Genomic DNA, 22,107 nt, shown 5'->3' with positions numbered 1-22,107 from the left:
ACACCTCTCCGCAACCACAGCAAGACAGACAGTGAGCTACAACTTAGGTTTGCCTAAATAAAAGATTTAGATATGACTTATCAAGCTATTCCTGCAAAAAGGTCTGATGTTGTAGGGGCAGGTAATGAAAAGTGTTTGGAGCATGCTCTTGTTCTGATGCCAGTTTGTTTCAGCCTTTATCCAGTCTAATGTAGAAGGGCTGCTCATATCACAGATTATTTGCATTACAACAAGGACAGTTAGCAAGGTAGAGTGAAAACACAAACTTGAAGAGGGCAGGGGGCCTTGCAGGAAAACTGGAATTCTCAGGGACATCTAGTTTTAAGGGTCTTTGGTCAGGAAGCCACAGAGGTAGTCCGTGGGAGTGGGGCTTGAACTTCGAACCAAAGGAATTCCAAGCACAATGCCCTAACCACTAGGCCGCCATCCCCCCAAAGCAGGGGTGAAGGGTCTTGCTTAAGGACCCACACTGGCAGCTGATTTCGTGCAGCTGGGATACAAACCCAGGCTTCCTGTTTGCAGGACAGGTTACATACTGTATTGCAAACCACCTGATAGTTTGATTACTACCGTAATTTAAATGAATATGTTTAGATTGCCTATATGTTTGTAAGCTATATCCAAAACCCTCTCCCATTGTTACTTTATTTTGACTGTACCCTGTATTTCAGTTACTGTTGTGTCTGTTACTGTTTGTGCTTATAATAAAGACATAAAAAAGCAGACCTTTAGAGGACACTAAATGAACATGTAAATGTTCTTCAAAGCTAGAAAACTTTAGCAGGCTAATTCACAGCTTTCCTTTGAGGTCATCTGACAGACTGAAGCTGATCCTAATTTTCTGAGAGGCAGAAATTAGTACCATATTCAGCTCCACAACACAAAATGGGGGTGAATCACCTGATTAAGTTTAATGTTGAGGGATAATAAGGTAGGATTTTTACTTTTCAGACCGAGAATATTCCACCTCTGCTGAGAAGTACCGTAAACACTGACTGATAGCTGACATCTGAGGAATCAGAACAAACAGGTCAGTCCTAGATTCCAGCTCAGAGAACAAAGACGTTAACTCAACAGGTAGAGTGCCTCTTGCAGCATAAAAAAACATTGTCTGTTTCCTGTGAAGACGTGAAAAATTAAAGCTGAAGGACCAGAATGAGTTCTGCTTCTGCTTTTCTCCACTGTCAACAGAAAACTGACTAAGAGAGGAAACAAGAGGAATGTGAAGTTAAAACTTATCTCATTCAGATTTTTACCTTACTTTGCCTTTAAGTTTGAACTACACCAGACCAGATTCTCCTGATATTTTCATACCTAACTCAACTGAAGCCGCACCTCTTCTCATAATAAAGGGGTATATAACAAAGTAAAAAAAAATTCAGAATTTTTTTGTCTTTGTATTTTACAGGAAACTAGGTTCTACAGCAACAAATGCAGGTATGAGCTGTCTTTATTATGTTAGAAATATATATGTATATTTTTCAATATAAATAGAAATATTTTGTTAACTTAATGGAAATAAAAAAAATAAAAAAAACCTCCTAATGAAGTTGCACTATAGTGCTACATAACAATATACAAAAAGGAAATCAAAAGTAATAAAAACAGACTGTATTGGAAATACTAAAAAAACAAAACAAAGAAGAACAAAAATTGAAGCTGCATGCAGCATTGTGTGATCAGCAATCCTTGATGGTTCTCTAGCCTGTTCACTGACCTCTGGTTGTGAAACTGCCTCCTCAGCTCACTCACCCTGTTACTCTAATTTCATGATTAAACAATAAATTAAACTGGATTATCCATTGTTTGTGTTAACGGACATCATGCTCTTCCATAAAGCAGATTAAGAAATTAAGTTGTTATAATTTTTGCTTACTTTGACCTTGAGATTATATAGTCATCACCTAATACACCTGTGCAACAGCTCTGAAGAGAAAGGATAGGAGTCATTGTAGGCAGGAACAGAAATATTTGGACCAAAATATACTAAATATACTGACCTAAAGAGGATATTTACAGCTGTTCCAAAATTATTTCAAATAATTTGTATTACATATTACATTCAATAACCCAAATATTGAAGGTTTAAAAATATATATATATATATATATATGTTTTCTTTATATCTGACTATTCACAGGTGACTTTACTTATTGGCACAAAAAGTGGACTTCTTAAATTCAGCTTGGTATTTAACTTTCCAAATTAATATTTGATAAGACTAAAGGTAGCATAACATAAATAATTCAAATAACATTCCTCCCCTGTTAAATCCATTACTCTCTCCATTGCCTTTGCCCCACCCCAAACATGTAAAGTTGAGCATGTTTCCATGTTTTTCATCTCTTTTATACGTGTTTTGTAGTTACTTTTAATGAATAGGGCTGATTTAAAGCAATGTTACAAAATTACCAGCACTGACGGACTAAATATGTAGTGTAAATATTGTCCCAGTCCTTCCAGGTGTCATGAGGCTTATTTATATAAATGTTCTGGTTGCACACAAATTCCAGAGACTTCTTTGTTTCCGGGCAAAAAAATCCCTGATGTCACGGTTATGTAAAATCATGAGTAAGACTAGTAGAAAAGCTGTTAAATGTTCAATTCAACAAAAACAACAACAAAAACAAAAAAAAAATCTGAAGAAAACAAAATGTAAAAAGAGAAAAGTCTGCACTCGCTAGTGTAATCACTAAAAAGTGCAGGTAATTGAATTCTCACACAAACCAGTTACATAGAACCAGCAACTGGTTGAATAATAGAACCACTAACTCCTGGTTCTGGACCTCTCCATACCAACCCAAAAGTAGAAACCCCACTATAAGGAAAACAAGTAACAAGTTAACACTCACCGTGATCAAGATTCTACTCTTTCTTCTGTTAGTAAATAGAGCCCTAACCTGTTTTCCCTGATCGTATACCTGACACTCCTATTTAAGGCTCCTCCCCTTGATAAGCTCTATTTACCTGTTAACACACCTTTACTTTCGTTCCCTCTTCCCTTTGTATTAACTGTAAACTGAGATGTGAAACACTAATATCACAGTTAAGCTGGATTTTTTTTGTATAAGATCTTGTTTTACTACATTTCCAGTCAACAAAACCTTTCTTTAAAAAAAAAAGCTACACATTTCAACAAAGATGTACTGGTGATTTTTTATTTTTTTATTTATTGTATAAGCTTCATCTCCCCCCTGGTCCCAACCCAGTCTGATTGGGTCATCCAGGGTCATATGCTGGGCCCAAAAAATAGTGATGTCAAGAGTTACTCTCTTCTAGGTGGGTTCAATGGCATGCAACCCAGAAAATATTTTGTTCCCTCTTCCCTGCCGGACATTAGAAGCATTATAAACATGATTTTTATATAGTCCTTCTTTTGAAGCTTCCAGTATAATTGAAATAAGTTGTTTCATATTTACTGCAATATTTAAAATAGACGACACAGCCTGTTTACATTTTTATGTTGCTGATTGTGCCTTATCTGTTTCCGCAGCTCTTTAACATATTTGTATCACTATGTTACACAATAGTTCAAGTATCATGCAATTAACATTTATTTTTTTTAAACATATATACAATTCACTGGTACATTATTTTCCATTTATAGTAACTGCTCTCGCTTTATCTCTCTCTTCACTGCTCCTCTTGCTGCTTGGCCCAAAGCTTAGTTTTACTCTGCCTTTTCCTCCCTATCATGTTTTATGTTCATGTTTTTTAGTGAAGAAAGTCAACATTGCGAAATACCAAAATGATAGAAAAGAGAAAAATGGGCCAGTTCAACATCATGTTTCAAGAACATCATGTTTATTAGCCATTTAAACCTGTTTACATAAAATTAAATAGTAATAAAATTGTTTTGTGGGTATGAAATTATGAAGTTGTAAAAATAGCTATAAATAACTTGACGTATAAATATTTAATAAAAAAGATGAAATATGCACATTTATGCAATTATATCAAAATACATACATATAGGAATCATATAGGGGAACAATACATCAGCTGTAATTATTCTGAGGCTTTTTGATGGACCATTATGGTGTTTCTTGAAGAAAGGGCAACATACCATAGAAAATTATTTATTATTTTGAAAATTAAACAAATGCTTTATTTTGTTTCTGCGCATGACTTCCTGTCCCATGCGATATGCTCTGTGGCATCTTGCAGCATTGAGCTCAACCATCTGGCAGAAATATAAAACAGGTTAACCATCCAACGCTGAGAAACCAACGCTGAATATGTCAGGAATCCAGTTTGTGTGGTCTGTTTTTGTGTTTCCTTTCCTCCTCCACCAGGTGGTGCCCCATCTTCATTGGGCCTCCCTGCACACCTGCAGCTCATTGCCTTATTACCTGAGGAGTGCTCTTAAGCTGCTGACTGCCACTACCTCAACGCCACAGTGTTTGCCAATACTGGGTACTCTAGCCATGCTTAGTTTAGCAGAGTCTAACCTGAGTTTTGTTTGCCAGTTTTGGATACTCTAGCTAAGCTGAGTTTTGTTGAGTTAAACTGAGTTTTTTTCTACCTGAGTCTTAACCTTTTTTTGTCTTTGCCTCTTGGCAGGAAGTCATCCTGCAAACTGGATTAGTTTGGACCTTCTCTCTCTGTATGGATCTAATAAGTTTCCAACTGAGCTGGGGTTTCAAACAGGAAGTTTGGATCCATTTTCCCCAAGAGGTTGTTTGAGCTTCACACTGAGCAAAGTTTTCATCTGCACCACAGCCTGTTAAAGTACCGCAGGAAATCTGAGTGGCAGTCAGCTTCTCCATTCACCAAGGAACAACCGCAGTCTGAGTAACCCTGTCCGCCCAACACCAAACAAGACAATCTCTGGAACATTCCACGCAGACTGGATTCCATAAGGGACACCTTTTTCTGGAGAAGTGAGTCTGCAACCTATTCCTTCAATTCTAACCTAAATATCTAATTTCCCACTGAACCTGAACTAACCGCAGTGTCTTCCTGTGACTTTCCATTTCCGGTTTTACTGTGTTCAGAGCAGCACAGGACTCATCTCTTTATACTAAATAAACCTGTTAAACTTTTCCCTGGTCTCTCTGTTTGATCTTCTGCATTTTGGGTCAGACCTTAGTAAAATCATGACAGAATAAATGTTTTCAAGTTCAAGACATTGCTAACATATAAATCGCATAATGAATGTTTATTCAACTTTGGTTCAATGTTTCCTTGCTGTCAAAGAAGCTTGTTGGGCTGAAATATTTCCACATGAAAATGCAAGTTTTTCTACAACTTAAACTGCTCTTTACCTGCATTCTAGCTTGAAGTTCTCGTCTTCCAGTGACTGCCATGAATCACTGTCTCAATGGTGTCTGTAGCATGTGTGACAGCAGTTACCATGGCGACATTGGGTGTTGATGATGAAGCGCAGCACACATGATCAAACCCAGCTATTTTTATTACATAGTCAATCTTGGCTCTTCAAAAAAGGTTATAAAAACCTTGCAGTTTTGTGGGAGACTTAGATCATTGTCTTACAGCCTGTTTCAATGTTTTTTTTTAGTTTATATATCACCATTATGCAAAATATTCTAATGTCCTGTGAGCTTGGAGCAGCTACAAAGGCTGATGAGTAATATCAAGATGGTAAAAACACATCTTTTAATCCTTGTTTTGTGTTAAAGAGTTTATGTTGTGATCTTTTGGGGTTAAGCTAACATCATGCTCTGGACATTGCAGTTGTGTTAAAATTGGCACCATGAGAAGAATTTTTCACCAGTTGGATATAATGGAAAAAAGCATCGGTTAGTTTAGTTGATAAAGAGCCATGCAATTCAGCCCTGGTTTCAGTGAGTTATTTACCCACTGGTAAACTTGCTACAATATTAATATACAAAGGACAAGACCTGTGTCTTCAATGGTAGAAGTGGGCCATACCGGGAATTTTTAATCAATACAATACCAAGTAAATACAGGGTCTGTATCACAGATATCAATACAGTACTGATACTTGTTACATTAAATTTTGATGTATCATGGAACTGCTGATCTTTGTGTTTTTGTGATTCTTATTTTATTGTTACAATGAAATAATACCAATAATGTTCTGTTCAGGGTTTTTTTTCCTAATCTACCTCTTATATAATTAAGAGTGATGTAAGCTGGATGCGGCTGTTGAACTCAAAGGTGAGATGGGATAAAATCCTCAATGTGCACATTTGCTGCAAGGTGGAAAAGCCCAACAAATTCAAAATATTGGATTCGACATATGGAGTCCAGCAACAGACTTTAAGGCAGATGAAAAATTCTGTGTGGCTTGCTCTCTCGGCCTCACCCTGATCAAAACTTTTATTATGGTTGGGCCCAGAGCTGCCGGCTCCCCCCGTTCCTTGCCGCAGACACCTGAGGATGCATTCAGAACTTTAGTGCCAGTTAAACTTCCCATCATATCAAGGACACTGGCCCCTGGACAGCATTCATGGACAAATTGCAGGCACACACTAACACACAAATCATGTTCAAACACCACATAGATTCACATGGGACACTGGAGCCTCCAATGCAACCCTCTGCTGAAATGTTTGACTCGTGTTAAAAGTGTTTTTCTTGTGCTGAGTTTTTTTGATATCTCGAACTGTACTGTGTCAAAGTGTGAAATATGCCTTTTTCCCTCTCCCTCCCAAAACATGGCTCCTATCTTTTCCCAGAGACAAAGGTAGCACCCTAAGGATACTGCCTCACGGTGGGGACCTTAGCAGCCAAAAGAATGTGCCTAATGGCAGCGTTCTCTATCAGGCATGGCCTCAATCAGTAGTCCTCCAGTTGTGGTGAATGGTTTGTAATCAAAGTGTAATCTTGATTACAATATAAATTGTAGTTCACATAAAGATTGATTGATTTAACTACAACTTCCAGTTCCAGTTAATAATATATTCAAAACCTACCTGTAAAATATCACAACACTGTACTGGGATTAAACTCTGATTATGATAATTAAAATATGTTGCCAATAAATAGAGCCCTGGAATCACATCTCAGAGTTTGGCTAATCTCACTTCAGTTGGAAAAAATATGTGTTTTTTACCACAATGATACTTTTTATGATAAAATATCTATTTGCTGAGAATGTAAAAGAACATTATCTTATCACTTTTTTGTGTTTTTAAATCGAAATCGAAAAATAGAATCCTTCATGTGTAAAAACTATGAGTTAAATGATTAACCAGAGCTCCTAAGCATGGCAAACCTCTTTATAAATAAAAAGTGATCAATCTCAATGCATACTGCGCATTTCCTGTTAGTCCAATAAACCTCAATTCAATTATAAGTTATTAGAAATATCTAACTAAAATAGCATTTGCAAACACCCAAATATTTAGAAATAAAAATAATTAAGATTAATAAGGGTGCACAAACGTTTTCATTTGACTGTATATTCATGGCTTCAAATAATGAATATATATCTGTAGATATCCTGTTAGATCTCAGTGCTGCATTTGACACAGTTGAGCATAATATTATTTTAGAAAGAAGAATATTTTGTAGAAATTAAAGGAACAGTGTTAGACTGGTGTAAATCCGATCTGTCTGAACGATTTCAGTTTGTTCACGCTATGGACAAATCTTCCTCATGCTCAAACCTTGCCTGTGCTAGGACCAATTCTCTTTGTTATATATATGCCCCCAATCGGTAGAATTATTAGACAGCATGGGATTAATTTACCCAGCTATATCCGTCTATAAATCCAGATAAAGCTAACCCATTACTTAGATTACAGGCATGTTTTGAAGACATAAAAACCTGGATGACTCTTAGGTTTCTCCTTCTGAATGCTGACAAAACAGAAGTTATAGTCTTTGGACCAGAGTCTTTGAAAAATAAGCTGATAAGTCAATCACTTCATTTGGATGGAATAATTGATGTCAGAGAGTAAAGTAAAAAAAACTTGGTGTTATTTTTGATCAGGACCTGTCATTTAAATCCCATATCAATGAGGTTTCTAGAATTTACTTCTCTCATCTGAGGAATATTGCAAAAATTAGAAATAGCCTGTCCAGGGGTGATGCTGAGAAACTAGTCCATGCATTTGTTACTTCAAGGCTGGACTATTGTAATTCTTTACTATCAGGAAGTCCACAAGCTGTAGCTAAAAGACTTAAGCTGATCCAAAATGCTGCAGCCAGAGTTCTAATGAAAATTAACACTAAAAGTCCCGGAGATACGAGAATTTTCGTCAGTCTCCAGTCCCCCCCCGTACTTATCAACTCCTGAATCCCTTTTCAGATGTAAATGCCCCATTAGCGCTGTGGCTGGAGAACAAATCCACCCCCTTCAGTTTCGGTTTCAGCTAAAGTATCTCTCTTTGAGTGTTTTACCTGAGAGCAGGGGGGAAAAAATCATATTTGTAATTAAATATAACTAGATCTACGTCATCAGTGTCGCCAACACCGCAATGATTTCAGCGCAGCCAGCCGCGCAGCGATCAGACGATAACTGATCTGTATGGAGAGATATTTGTGCCATCGGTTTGAGCGCGCAGGAACCAATCCGAGCGCGCAGTGAGACAACACGCGCGCGCGCAAAACCGGTCTGGCGCGCGCTCAACTCTGAAAAACCCTCTCAACACACTGTTCTCGCGCTCAGTTTCATCTCTGCGCGTGCTCGAATCCGTCTCTGTTCGCGCTCGCTCGACCTGTTCTCTCTCCGCGCTCAACACCAGCTGTGCGCTCAGCTGTTTCTCCGCTCGCTCGACTCTCTGCGCTCGCAACTTCAGCAATGTATGTAAATGAACCATACCATCAGCCAATCACACCCAGCTTCTTTTCATCCAATGAAAGCATTCCTTCCTTCTTCTTCTTCTTTTCTATCATGGCGGATCGCAAGCAACTTTAAGGTGCATACCGCCACCTACTGTTCATGAGTGTGTAGCAACATTGTTTTACATCTATTAAATTCTATTTTTTAATTTTGCATTCTGAAGATAACTAAATAATGCTTTCCTTAATCTATAAACATCCTTTATATTTCCTTTATTTCCCAATAATCCTTTAAGACTCCATTCTTGGCCTGTCATTTCAACTACTCTTCTCAATTTTTCCCTTTCAGGTTCATATGTTTTACAGTTCATTAATATGTAAGCATTCGTTCCAAATACTACATCCGGTTAGATGAAAAAAAATACATAAATAAATAAAAACACAATCAGGAAAATCAAACAACTCTTACAGTTATTTTGTCAACATTCCTAAGATAGTACTATAAAATATCTTGAATTATCTCAAATAAACTTCAGTAAAACAGTTATTAGATCATTGCCTCATCCATCTCTTTTACCTGCTATTGACATGGATTTAAATTTGATGTTTTAAAAGAAAAATAAGGAGGATATTTCAGGTTCCAGTATGGTTCAACAATATATAGATAAAAAATATTATGGATATGTTAAATTTTTTATGGATGCTTCAAAATATTCCAATATTAGGAATGGTGTTTTGTTTTAGTTTCATAATTTATTTTTAAATCGGGTAAAAGAATCAGTGATGGAATTCAGCCTACAAAGGAGAAATGTTTTGGATCATATTGGCCTTACAATGGATTGAAGAAATCGTTCCATTAAGAAGTTTAGTTTGCTCTGATTTTAGATCAGCGACCGTTATATTAATTTAAACGCAATTATTCAGACAGCAGACCTGATCTGAAATTTAACAATTATTATTTAGAAGACCTTTTACAGATGGACTCTAAATAAGAGGGTTATTCTTTATTATATATATTAAAAAGAATAATTTGATAAACAGGATTTTTCAGTTGGTGGCGGTAATTGTTGTTTGCCAACCTCCATAAAAAACAACAAAAAGAAGAAACACCCGCCACAAAAGCTAAGAGTAAGGCCAATATGATCCAAAACATTATCTATATACTGTTGAACCATACTGGAACCTGAAATATCCTCCTTATTTTTCTTTTAAAACAGCAAATTTAAATCCATGTCAATAGCAGGTAAAAGAGATGGATGAGGCAATGATCTAATAACTGTTTTACTGAAGTTTATTTGAGATAATTCAAGATATTTTATAGTACTATCTTAGGAATGTTGACAAAATAACTGTAAGAGTAGTTTGATTTTCCTGATTGTGTTTTTATTTATTTATGTATTTTTTTTCATTTAACCGGATGTAGTATTTGGAACGAATGCTTACATATTAATGAACTGTAAAACATATGAACCTGAAAGGGAAAAATTGAGAAGAGTAGTTGAAATGACAGGCCAAGAATGGAGTCTTAAAGGATTATTGGGAAATAAAGGAAATATAAAGGATGTTTATAGATTAAGGAAAGCATTATTTAGTTATCTTCAGAATGCAAAATTAAAAAATAGAATTTAATAGATGTAAAACAATGTTGCTACACACTCATGAACAGTAGGTGGCGGTATGCACCTTGAAGTTGCTTGCGATCCGCCATGATAGAAAAGAAGAAGAAGAAGGAAGGAATGCTTTCATTGGATGAAAAGAAGCTGGGTGTGATTGGCTGATGGTATGGTTCATTTACATACATTGCTGAAGTTGCGAGCGCAGAGAGTCGAGCGAGCGGAGAAACAGCCGAGCGCACAGCTGGTGTTGAGCGCAGAGAGAGAGCAGGAGAGCAAGCGCGAGCAGAGACGGATTCGAGCACGCGCAGAGATGAAACTGAGCGCGAGAACAGTGTGTTGAGAGGGTTTTTCAGAGTTGAGCGCGCGCCAGACCGGTTTTGCGCGCGCGCGTGTTGTCTCACTGCGCGCTCGGATTGGTTCCTGCGCGCTCAAACCGATGGCACAAATATCTCTCCATAGATCTGTACAATGAAAATAGCTGCATGAGCTGGAAAGCTGTAGAAAGCAACAATATTTATACAAAAATTACCATTTATATGATAATGACCATTATTTATATGGAGGGAAATATAACTCAAGCGATCTCTCCTCTCTCTCTCCTCCGCTGCAGCTGCAGACATGCAGACAGCATCGCGAGACTGCAGTAAAGTTTGCAAAAATATTCACAGATTCGACTTCTCTTCTATCGCGCTGGGAGAATTACATTGGAACCTATGGAAAGCACATTGCTCCAAAAATGCTCCGTCTGCAAGTCGCAAAATAATCAGAGAGAAATATTCAAAAGCGTCACCAAGGAGTGGTGGATTATTATCACATTCATTGGATTTGAAAATAATACATGTCTGAGGACTTTCCAAAAGCCTAAATGACAAATGGCACCTCTATTCTATTATTAGAATAAGTATAAAATGAGCAATGACTACACTATAGATCACTGTACTGCCTTCAAACTTGTAGGATAAACAGAAAACTTCATCTGGATCATACTACAACTCTTACTTTGGGAAGATAGGCCAAACTGATTTTTGGAGATTTAGTCTTTTTTTATTATAGGCATTTAATAGCCAATAATTACACTATAGATCATTGTAGTGCCTCCAAACATAGATAACCCTCATCTAGTTCATACTACAACTGTTACTTTGGGAAAATGTGCTAAACTCAATTTTTTTTCATTGTTATAAGCATATAAAAAGCCAAGAATTACTTATGACTTAGAGACTTAGACAGATTTATCTTGTTATTTTGTATACACAAGTGTAAACAAAAAGAAATGTTGTTTAGAACAGCTCTAGACAATTTCATATTTTAAAGTGCAGCCTTGAAAACAATAATAAATACATTAAAAAATTGTTATATAAACATATGACTGTATATGTACAGTTCTAACATCCTTTTTTTTTTCTTACTTTGGGAAGATAGGCCAAACTGTATTTTTGGAGATTTATTCATTGTTATTATGAGCATATAATAGGCAATAATTACACTGTAGATCATTGTAGTGCCATCAAACTTCTAGCATACATAGATAACCTCATCTAGTTCATACTACAACTCTTACTTTGGGAAAATGTGCTAAACTCTATTTTTTATTTTATTTAGATTTTTTGCATTGTGATTATAAGCAGGCCAGGTGTGCAATCTCTGCAACAGGAACCACAGCACTGAGCGTTGTGTGCACTGCACAAAGTATACCTGTCACAAATGCAGGAAGGACTCATCCTTGGGTTTGTAAAAACTGCTAAATGGGAAAATTGTAGCTTCATATGTAGAGCTTTTCCTTGGTAGAAATAAATGTTACTCCAGTACTGAAATCATACTGTTTGTCATTTTCTAAGCTGAAATGTTGAATGACGTGAAAAGGCGAGACAAGACAAGATACAATTATTCTCTAAGTTGTTTTCTTTCACATAGTGAGCTTTGCAACAATACAAATGAGTCTGTTGGTGAATGGACAATATAAGTAGGCCACGCTGCTGCAGGTCTCACTGTCAACAATGTTCAATTGGCTGGTTGGCTGTTGAGTGTTTTCTAGGATTCAGATCAATCCTGAAAGCCTGACTATGAGAAGGTTTGCCATTTACACTAAGTTACAGTAGTAACATGCCTCGCAAGGAATGAATCTAGCTTTGTGGTAATGGAAAGTGAAGGTTAAGCCAGAAGTGACCTCGCTAATCAATTAATCCTCGTTCGTGGTACAGGCCTTTGCACTGTTTTCCTTTGTTTTTTAATATGTGATCTTGTTTTGAATAGTACAACTATTCAGAGCAGCAAGAGAAATCCCTTCTTGTTAAATTTGTTTTGGGATACCAGACATTGATTATACACCTTCAAATATATTCTGCATTCTGATCAGTCAGGAAAAGGCATGTCCCACTGGCCAAGTAGCTGGGACACATGATCAGTCGGAGGCATAGTGACAGGACTGATATTCCTCTGACGGACTGGCAAGTAGACACGACTTTCACCCTAATGTCTGTGGGATCAAATGTAGCCTGGGCCCTTCCCTGTGTGCCTTCATTCCTTTAATAAAAAAAAAAAAACTATCAGATCTTCATTACCGACCAATCAACACCATACCTGAGCGTGGACTCAATGATTCCACTGCAGGTAATTACCTTCATATTTTCAGAGAGCATTCAAAGGTGTTGATGCCAGAATGTAAATTACATGGCTGTCCAGACCAGAGCTAGAATGCTAGATGTTTTTCAGGCCAATGTTCATACTGATTATTTTCCCATCAGTCTAATTAATATCCCAGATATGTAAAGATGATTTTGTGAGTTGATCATTTTGGTTGTCATTTCTTTCTCATTCTCCATTTACCTGATAAAAATTACAAAGGCACAACAAATGTTTCACAAGTCAAACTTTAAACAACAAGAAATATTTATTAAATCAAAACATTAACAATGGATAGCAATTTATATAGATTGAATGACAATACATGCTCTATTCATAATCTCAAGACTCTGAATGCACTGAGTTGGAGAAAGGATGCAAGCATAAAAATTAGCAAACAAAATCCCCCACAAATAATAGCTGAAATTACAGGCCCATTTCCAAACAAGATCTACTAGCCTCCAGTACTAGAGTATTCATTTCTATAAACATTATATGAAATATTTTGTATTTGCTTTCTTTAAACGGATTCAGAATATAAGCAGAAGGAAACCAAAATTAACTGTAGGAAAACATTTAAACAAAAAAACAAAAACATTTCCAAACAGCAGAACCAAAATTAACTGACAACTAAAGAAAAAACATGGAGGCCTGTTTTTCAGTGTAGTCCTGTTTCTCTGATTGTGACTAACGGTATGTGCTCTCTATCATCCTCTGACATGGGAGCTGGCTCAAAGCTCATCTGCCTGACTGTGTGTTTCCTAGAGCTGTTTACAGTTGCATTTGCTCTCTGCTTTTTCTGTATGTCTACTTCTGTCTCCTTTTACTCCAGTCGGCCTCAGCGGATAGCCACTCACACTAAGCCTGGTTCTGCTGGAGGTTTCATCCTGCTAAAAGGATGTTTTTTCCTCTCCACTGTCGCTACAAGCATGCTTGGTGTGAGGGATTGCTTTCAAGTCAATGAGTTGATGAAAGCAGCTGGTTTTCTTTAGATAGAACACATCAAACCAGTCTAGAGACAATTCAACCAGATCATGCAATCAAAGTGCCCTGAGACGACATGAGTTGTGAAATGGCGCTATATAAATAAACTGAACTGAAATGGAAATGAAGTGCTAAGCTAGCGCAGCCTATGCTAGCTACCCCTAGTGATGGGTCCAGCACCACTGATTCATGGGTGCATGTGTGAAGCCCATAGAGTAAAACACTGTATCGGTGCATGTGTCGCTGTCAGAAAGTCATGTGACCGATCCAGGAGTTTTTTTTCTAACGGACTGAATCACTAAACTGGGTTTAAAAATGTATCTGTCAACATGATGCGTCTGCTAAAAAAAGGAATAGGAACGTTTTAGCCATTTTTGTTTTTCTCATTGTCATTCTTTTCCTCTCAGTTATCACTCAACTTTTCCACATTAAAGTTAATTAGCTTTTTTTTTCTGTAAAATATGATTTAAAATCCTAGTCCACAAGCATCCTCATTCACATTTCCCCCTAAATTTTCACGTTATATGTTTACATAATTTATTGGCTGCATCTAAAAATATCAAAGATATTTTCAATGTAAACACAGTTATGAAGTAATACAATAAAACCTACAATAGCTCAAATGATATCGTTGAACTAGGTCATCAAATCAATTCAGTTTAGTCTGTCAAATAAGCTGCCTGTAGTGTCTTTAAATGTCCAGCAGGTGTCAGTATTCTGTGAGACAGACAATGCAAAGACCACTTAAGTTTCCCCACAAAGGGGAAACCTATTTGGCAATGTGTGGAACCGCTTCAAGATGCCTCATTAACCCATCACTAGCTACCCCTTATTACTACAAATAAAAATCATGTGAATGTGCCATGTAGAAAAGTGAAGCAGTAGTGGTTGTTTTTAAAGTGCTTCGACAGTTAGAGTAACTTAGAGATATCACAGAATGGAGAAGTTCTCAATACAGACTGCCTAATTCCCAGTTACCCAGATGTCCCTTCAAAGTAGTGTATTTGTGGGATAACGGCCTTACACTGTCCACATAAGGTAACAAATACTTGGCCACACATAGACAACCTCACTAGCTTAGGGTTCGTGAGGAAGAGTTAAGGCCAAATTATGGGATTCAGCCTTGGACTCTATTTTCAGTCCAAGCAGCTCCTCCTTAATGACAGCAGCCCTCCTCCACCCTGCTGGAGCCGGACTGGAAGGGCTTCCCGAGTCCATCTGAGGTCCTGGATCGCTCCACACCTGCTGTTTTACATTTACTTTCATTTAACAATAAACTCAAGGTTTGTTAAAACTTTTCATGGTTCTTTTTTAATAAAAAATCTCTTAATCACTTTTAGTCTTAAATATATAATATGAAACTAGACAGCAACAAAGATGAAAAGTACTTAAAAAAAATCTCTAAACTCAGAGTTCATCATCAGGATCCAGTCGGAGTCTCTTTGAACTCAAACTGCTGCAGCTTCAACCTCTGAGGATCATCAGGACACAGATCAGCTTCTCTCCTCCACTAAGATCATCCTCCACCTGTAGAGAAAAGAAGGATGAAGAGAGGAGATCAGTGAGTGTTTCCAGCCTCTCTCTCTCCATCAGCTGTCAGTCAGTGATGCAGCACATCCAGGATAAAGAGCAGCAGGGACTTCAGTCCTGTTCAGATCAGCTGTGGAGCAGAGCCAGCTTCCGTTCAGCTCTCATCTTAACGTGTTGGAGTGAACACACTTATGTTGAACTAGATCATAGTGATGGATTTACTGCTGCTCCATTTAGACACAGAAACTCTGGCTGCTGATCAACATCTCATCCGTTTCTGAAATATCAGCTGACTAAGAAACATGGAGGCTGTCCCTGAACACATCTGGATGAGACTGGTAACAGAAGGACATGTCCAGATGTGCTGAGTGGACTTCAGCAAAGGTTCTGCTCTGTAGAAAGACCACATGGTGACTAAATGGAATGATGGTTTGTGAAATCAGAGCCACTGATTTCCAGGCTGCATTCAGACTGATCTCAGAGCTGTGGCTAAGATGGAACTGATCAGTTGTTTCCTGTTGAAATGAGAGAACAAAGAGTCTGAGATCAGATCTGATGCTCCCACAGTTTGATGGATGAGGACCACTGTCTCTAGACATGTTGGAAGGGTGGCAGCTGGAATCCAGCTTCATTTCCTGGAGACATGAACACAGCAACAACAGTCGTCTTCACATCAACACAAACACAGGAACACAACCAGCTTCTGGCTCCTCTGATTGGCTGATTGGTGTCTCTGTGTCCAATCAGGAAGCCTGTCACCATTCTCCCCCCACTGAGAAGCTGAAGCTTTACTGGAAACACTGGGGCTAATTCTGAATACAGAAATGTGTAGCTTTTAGCTTCTCCCCCTTCACTTTTCATGCGTCAGCAGTTAGATCACTATTGAGGTTAGGACAGGAACTGCGGAGTGCTGTGCCATATCTGGACAATGTTAACTATACAATGGAAAAATATATAGATGACAGCTGTCAGATCCTGGACAGCTGGTTTCAGGGTAAAAAAATGCAAAAAACAAAGTTACATAGATTTATCTTATGACTATAGCTGACATTTATAAAGCCCAAATATATAAAGGTGAAAAATTTATCACACACAGTTCACATGAGGATATGATGTTTTTTCATCAGGTTGGCTGTGCCTGCATTTTCTCGCAAGACATTGTTGGAAACCATATAGCTCCTATTCACCAAATGGGAAGATCCCTATATTCAATGAACTGTTGAAAGTAAATATGCACTTTACTCCTCTTCCACTATCAGCCCTATTTGCAACACAGTTATGGACAATTCAGGCAAACGTACAGTATGTCTTAAGAGCTTAGCGATTTGCTGTATCCAGATTAAGTCAGGATGCCTTCTTTTCATCTTTATTAAGCACTTTATTTTCTTGCCTACTATGTATGCGAGAGCCATCATATGTCCTGCTGCTGAAATGTGGTATATAAATAAACTTGCCTTTGCTTTGATACTAACTGGGTCTAGAACAATTCTGCTGACAGCAGCTGGACATACTCCAACCATCTACTTACTTCACAGTCTTTAGCTCGAAATCTGGACTCTTTACAAGATCCTCCAGCTGCTGAACCCCAGACTCTTTCAGGTCGTTTCTGCTCAGGTCCAGTTCTGTCAGATGGGAGGGGTTGGACTTTAGAGCTGAGACCAAAGAAGCACAGCTGATCTCTGACAAACTGCAGCGCCACAATCTAACAGATGAAAAGGAGAGGAAAACATGCAACAGGAAACATATTAAAGCTATCAGAGAGGACAAGTGAAATTAAAGACAACATGCTGCTGCTTCAAAAATGGAATGTTAATGTGACTTAAAGCTACAGTGTGTAATAATTACAGGGATATAAAGTCAGAAATTGAATATATTATACATAACTATGTTATTTATCATCATCTACGAGCTCAGCCTTTTAACTATAATATTTGCGTTGCCTTAGAATTCGTTATTTATAATTACATAGGAGCGGGTCTCGCAGCCATGGAGGCAGACATCTTTGCGCTACGGCAGCGCAGAGGCAACAAACTAGCGATTGCGAGATCGCCCATTACGCTCGAAAGTAACTACGGCAAGTTGAGAGAGATGAACTGAGACGGTACTGAACAATAGATGGCAGTATTATGCCTGAAAAGCGTTTAGTCTGCCTGAAACCAAAGAAGAAGAAGAAGCAGGTATACTGCGCTTCAGTAACAACAAAGGTGAACAAGGCGGCAGGCGTGAGTGACTTTGCAAACTGTTTGGCACTGTGTGCCCAAACATCAGACGAATGGAGGATCATGCCTACTCTGTATCACAACGAAAAGCGGCGGACACCGAACCCCCGTCATCTAAGAAGCGGAAACACGACGAGAATAAACGCAAGCGTGACAAGAAACGACAAAAAACACGGATCAACATTGGCAAGGCATTTACACGATGGAAGTCACTGATGGAGGAAAAAGGTTTTCAAAGTGACGCTCAAGTCGCCAGTTTTCTGTTGGACAGGTAATTAATCCTACACACACAATTGTCTTTTTATACACGTAATACCCCACCCCCACATCCCGTTTCAACCAAACTATTGTCAAGATGTCAGGTAGCATTACCTAGATAAGGCCACAGCTTTATAAAATTACCACAGCTGATAGTGGCGTGTGTGAGTGTGAGAGAGACAGATATATGAAGCTGCATATTAGCGAGCTACGGATATATACCTCGGTTACTTCTCTCCGGCTCCTTTGGAGATCTTCAAGCCTTTCCTCCACTGCTCTAGTCACCCCGCTTTCACCTCTCCCTCGCCTGGCCCTAGCTGCACACCCACCCCGGCCTCTCTGCCCTCTTTCTCTTCCTCTTCCTCGCCTTGTAACCCCCGTGCCACAAACAAGACTTGGACTGTAAACGGGGAATATATATTCTTCCAGCGAACACAATCTCGCTGTTAAACTAATGACTACAATTACTTCGTCTGTTTATATCACCATGCAAAGCAGCTCACCAAAACGTCACAACGATGTAGAAAAAATAACGGGTATATTTATTATCTTAAGTCTACATGAAATCTATACCCTACTCAGACTAATGAAATACTATCTGTAAAATTATCTATGTAAACAAACCTCATCACTTGAGAAGGTAGGTGATGCGGACATCGTGGAAGACATTTTGTCCCGTAACGCTCGCCGTACTGTTGGGGGGGAGAGCGGGGGGGGGGAGATGTTCATGTTGCTGCAGTCTGCAGTCTGAGCGCTAGATGTCGCTGAAAATTACACACTGTAGCTTTAATATGTGGCTTCATGGTCTCAACCAGCAGCTCAGTTAATAAAAACACATTTATTAACTGTATGCTCACCCTTTTAGATTAACTTTTATATCAACGGGTTAAAAATCATATAGCATAGCATTTTTGTGCCAAACTTAGTGATCAAGCCGTTAGTTTGAGCTACAACTAGGGGTAGTGTATTATCAAATTTCCCTTATTGTGGGGAAACTTAAGTGGTCAGAATGGGGACATTCAATGGGTCCCCAGATGTTAAAGATTTCTTCTTTGAGTTGGGGTGACGATGAGGTATATGTTGATAATAGTTAGGGTTAGAGCAAGGGTCTGGGTTAGGCAGCTATCTCTTCTTACCTCAGTATCTGCAGTTTGCAGTTGAGAGTCTGTAGAAAACCACAGAGCTGCTCCACTCCAGCATCTTTCAAGCGATTCTCGCTAAGGTCCAGTTCTGTCAGATGGGAGGGGTTGGACTTCAGAGCTGAGCCCAGAGAAGCACAGCTGATCTCTGAGAGACTGCAGTTCCCTAATCTGAGAAAAGATAAAAAATGTTAGCTGAAGTTACCAGAGTGCTGGTTAAAAAACATAGACTGCGGACTGGATAAAAAAAGTCTTGTTGAAAGTTACGTAGTACATTTACTTAATAGTGTACTTTCTACTCCATGGAAGCCGTTAGTTACTCGTTCCTTTTTATTCAGCTTATCTTTGCAATCCGATGTTGCTGTTTTTATTTTTTTAAATGTGATTTCAACATGGAAAATAGCAGCCCATAACACTGAATTTGGACTCCACTATTTTAGAGACCTACATGACATTCCAAAAATGTAAGAATCTCATGGAAGAAAGTACTTATGGTTTATAATTTTATGAAGGCATTAGTTGTTTTCTCAAGGCAACAGTCTCAAAGCAGTTGTAGTTTCTTTGTGGTAATAGATTCAACCTTAAACCTCTATTCCATAGTGAAATCAAGACACTCCTGTTTTATTTTTGGTTTGTTTAAATAAAAATCAGAATAGTGGTCCCTATTTTTTGGTGACAAATTTTGTGCTGAAGTTCTTTCCAGGTGGTGTGTAATAGAATAGAATTAAACTTTATTATCATTACAATGTCACAAGTACAAAGCAACAAAATTAACCCTCTGCATTGAACCCATCCCCTTGGGAGGAGAGGGCTGCCATCGTTGGGCGTGCAGGGAGCATTGTGGGGTTTCCACAAGTTACAGGCATCTTTAAAATTACTCTGAAAATTATACAGAAATGTAGTGACATCAGAAAATCTAATCTGTTTCTTTCAATACTTAAGTACTTTTAAATGCAAGAACTTTTCAATACTTAGTATTTTAAAAAGTGAATACTTCAATACTTTAACTTAAGTAGATGTTTGACCAAGTAACTTTTTTGTAGTTGAGTAAGATTTGACTATACACCACCCTGATGTATTAATGTTTCTACTTGAACACACCTGATTCAGATGACAGTTCAGAAAAGCCAGTTGATCTGAAATTTGTTGAAATCAAGTATGTGAAAATGGGTTATTATCTAAATGATGTAAGGCAGTGTGACTGCCTTACATCATTTAGATGTAAGGCAGATGTACATCATAAAACATTGCTCTAAAGGGTTCTCCTAAGGTCACTTTGCTAGTCAATCAAGCAACACTATAGAAATTGGACCAGCTGTTGGTACCTTTGGCAGTGTAGGTTGGCTCCAGGTAGTAATGAGCACAAATCAGCAAACTTCCAAAGAGCCATTAATAAAAATGTTTTAGAACTTCTAGTAACTTTGAAAATCAGCAGTTTATAATAAATTTCTCCTTAAAACAGTTCTGGTCAAGCCTGGAAGGGACTATTAGCATGCAATGGGCTAACTATAGCTATGTTTACATGCACAAAATGTCACGATCAGATTGAAATGTACATGGACTAGAAAAAAATAATAATCCAATTGCAACCATTTATATGGACAAAAGTAATGAGAATAAAAAGGCTGTCATGTAAACATTTTGATAGGAATGTTCTGATAAAGGTTAGGCGAATGTGCTCGTCTAATTGCCTAACACTTCTCAAATAAAAAATGTTGCATGAAGCCCAATGACTGGATGCAATAAGCTTATTTTCCTTAGAAAACTTTTAAGGGTCTAAAAACACAGATGGAATTCATTTTCTGTTGCCTTTTTTTTGCATTTATGTAGTGTGTGAAGGACTGCACATTAAAGCTAGCTGAGAGCTAAAATCTGGTAAGAAAAAGGTTTTGTTTCTCTTGAGATTGATGAAATTAAAATAATTCCTGTTTAATCAACTAACCCAGTGACACAGATGCGTTGCAGCACCTAAAGCCAAGAATACTGGTAAAATGGAGGGCTTTGCCAGTAAGGACTGAGTGAGTTTCTAACTTGTTATCATTTGCATGGATGACAAAACAGTGTGGTTAATACTAAAGTTACTATTCATGAAGATGGATTAGTAACTATATGAGCACTGTCACCAAGTGTTGCTAGGTATTTGGACAAAACATTAGTAACACTGTGAAGCTATTTAAAATGAAAACCATTCTTTTACACCAATATACCAATTTTTAGTGAAAAATTAACTTAACCCTATACAATATAATTAAATGAAATTTTAGATAAAACATGGATAAGAGGTAAACAGGATAAATCTCTAAAGAAAAGACATGACTAAATAATGAAAAACAAAGTTCCAACAAAAAGTGTGGATACATACTTCATGATCCGTCTGCTTGCAGGTGAGCATTAACTCAGTTTTCATCTTATATTTATCTTATGAAATCTTACTTGAGTATATTTAGTTGACAGAGTGAACTCTTTAAAAAACAGCATAACTCCTCAACTCCAGCATCTTTCAGGTCTTTGTTTCTGTTCAGGTCCAGTTCTGTCAGATGGGAGGGATTGGACTTCAGAGCTGAGCCCAGAGAAGCACAGCTGATCTCTGACAAACAACAGCCCCACAATCTAAGCGGAAAAACAAAAAACCTTTGTGTTAAAATTCATAGCAGTCCAACGAGAAAGAGCAGATAAATAACTGTTTTTGACAGAGATAATATTGCCACATGGTAAATACAGCAGGGTCAAAGGTTAGGTTCACACAGCAGATAAATGCAGTGGTGTCAAAAGTACCCACATTTGTTACTTAAGTAGAAGTATAGATACCGCAGTTTAAAAACACTGGTAAAAGTTCAAGTATCAACTGGACCTCTTTACTCAAGTAAAAATGAAAAAGTATGTGGTCCAAAAAAAATACATAAAGTATAAAGTTACCTTTAAAAAAAAAACAGCCAGATGCCACTATATGAATTGAAAGCTCAACTTTCCGACTATTTCTAAAAAGAAATGAATTTGAGATAGGGCCAAGGATGAGGGAGGTCT

General features: G+C 37.8%; 2 protein-coding genes across 3 annotated transcripts in view; both read right to left on the bottom strand.

Moving 5' to 3' along the window:
* The window catches only part of LOC119787996, a 145,304-nt gene that overhangs the window by 40,478 nt on the left and 82,719 nt on the right, over nt 1-22,107 (bottom strand). The window contains exon 5 of the mRNA XM_038292103.1: nt 13,962-13,965. Coding sequence (XP_038148031.1) covers nt 13,962-13,965 — 4 coding nt within the window. The remainder of the gene's footprint in view (nt 1-13,961; nt 13,966-22,107) is intronic.
* LOC119787997 (NACHT, LRR and PYD domains-containing protein 3-like) overlaps nt 13,981-22,107 on the bottom strand; it is a 41,095-nt gene continuing 32,968 nt past the window's right edge. Inside the window, exons 10-13 of one of the 2 annotated variants that reach the window (XM_038292104.1) lie at nt 21,517-21,693; nt 19,081-19,254; nt 16,996-17,169; nt 13,981-15,464 (exon numbers count right to left, since the gene is read on the bottom strand). In XM_038292104.1, coding sequence (XP_038148032.1) covers nt 15,431-15,464; nt 16,996-17,169; nt 19,081-19,254; nt 21,517-21,693 — 559 coding nt within the window. In that variant the 3' untranslated portion in view covers nt 13,981-15,430. The remainder of the gene's footprint in view (nt 15,465-16,995; nt 17,170-19,080; nt 19,255-21,516; nt 21,694-22,107) is intronic. The other variant, XM_038292105.1, reaches the window with a different exon arrangement.

Source organism: Cyprinodon tularosa, unplaced genomic scaffold (genome assembly GCF_016077235.1).
Source record: "Cyprinodon tularosa strain WSP-4 unplaced genomic scaffold, ASM1607723v1 ctg308, whole genome shotgun sequence".
NCBI classification, from domain to species: domain Eukaryota; kingdom Metazoa; phylum Chordata; class Actinopteri; order Cyprinodontiformes; family Cyprinodontidae; genus Cyprinodon; species Cyprinodon tularosa.
The sequence above is the reverse complement of the archived record's forward strand: the minus strand, read 5'-3'. Positions and strand labels throughout refer to the sequence as shown.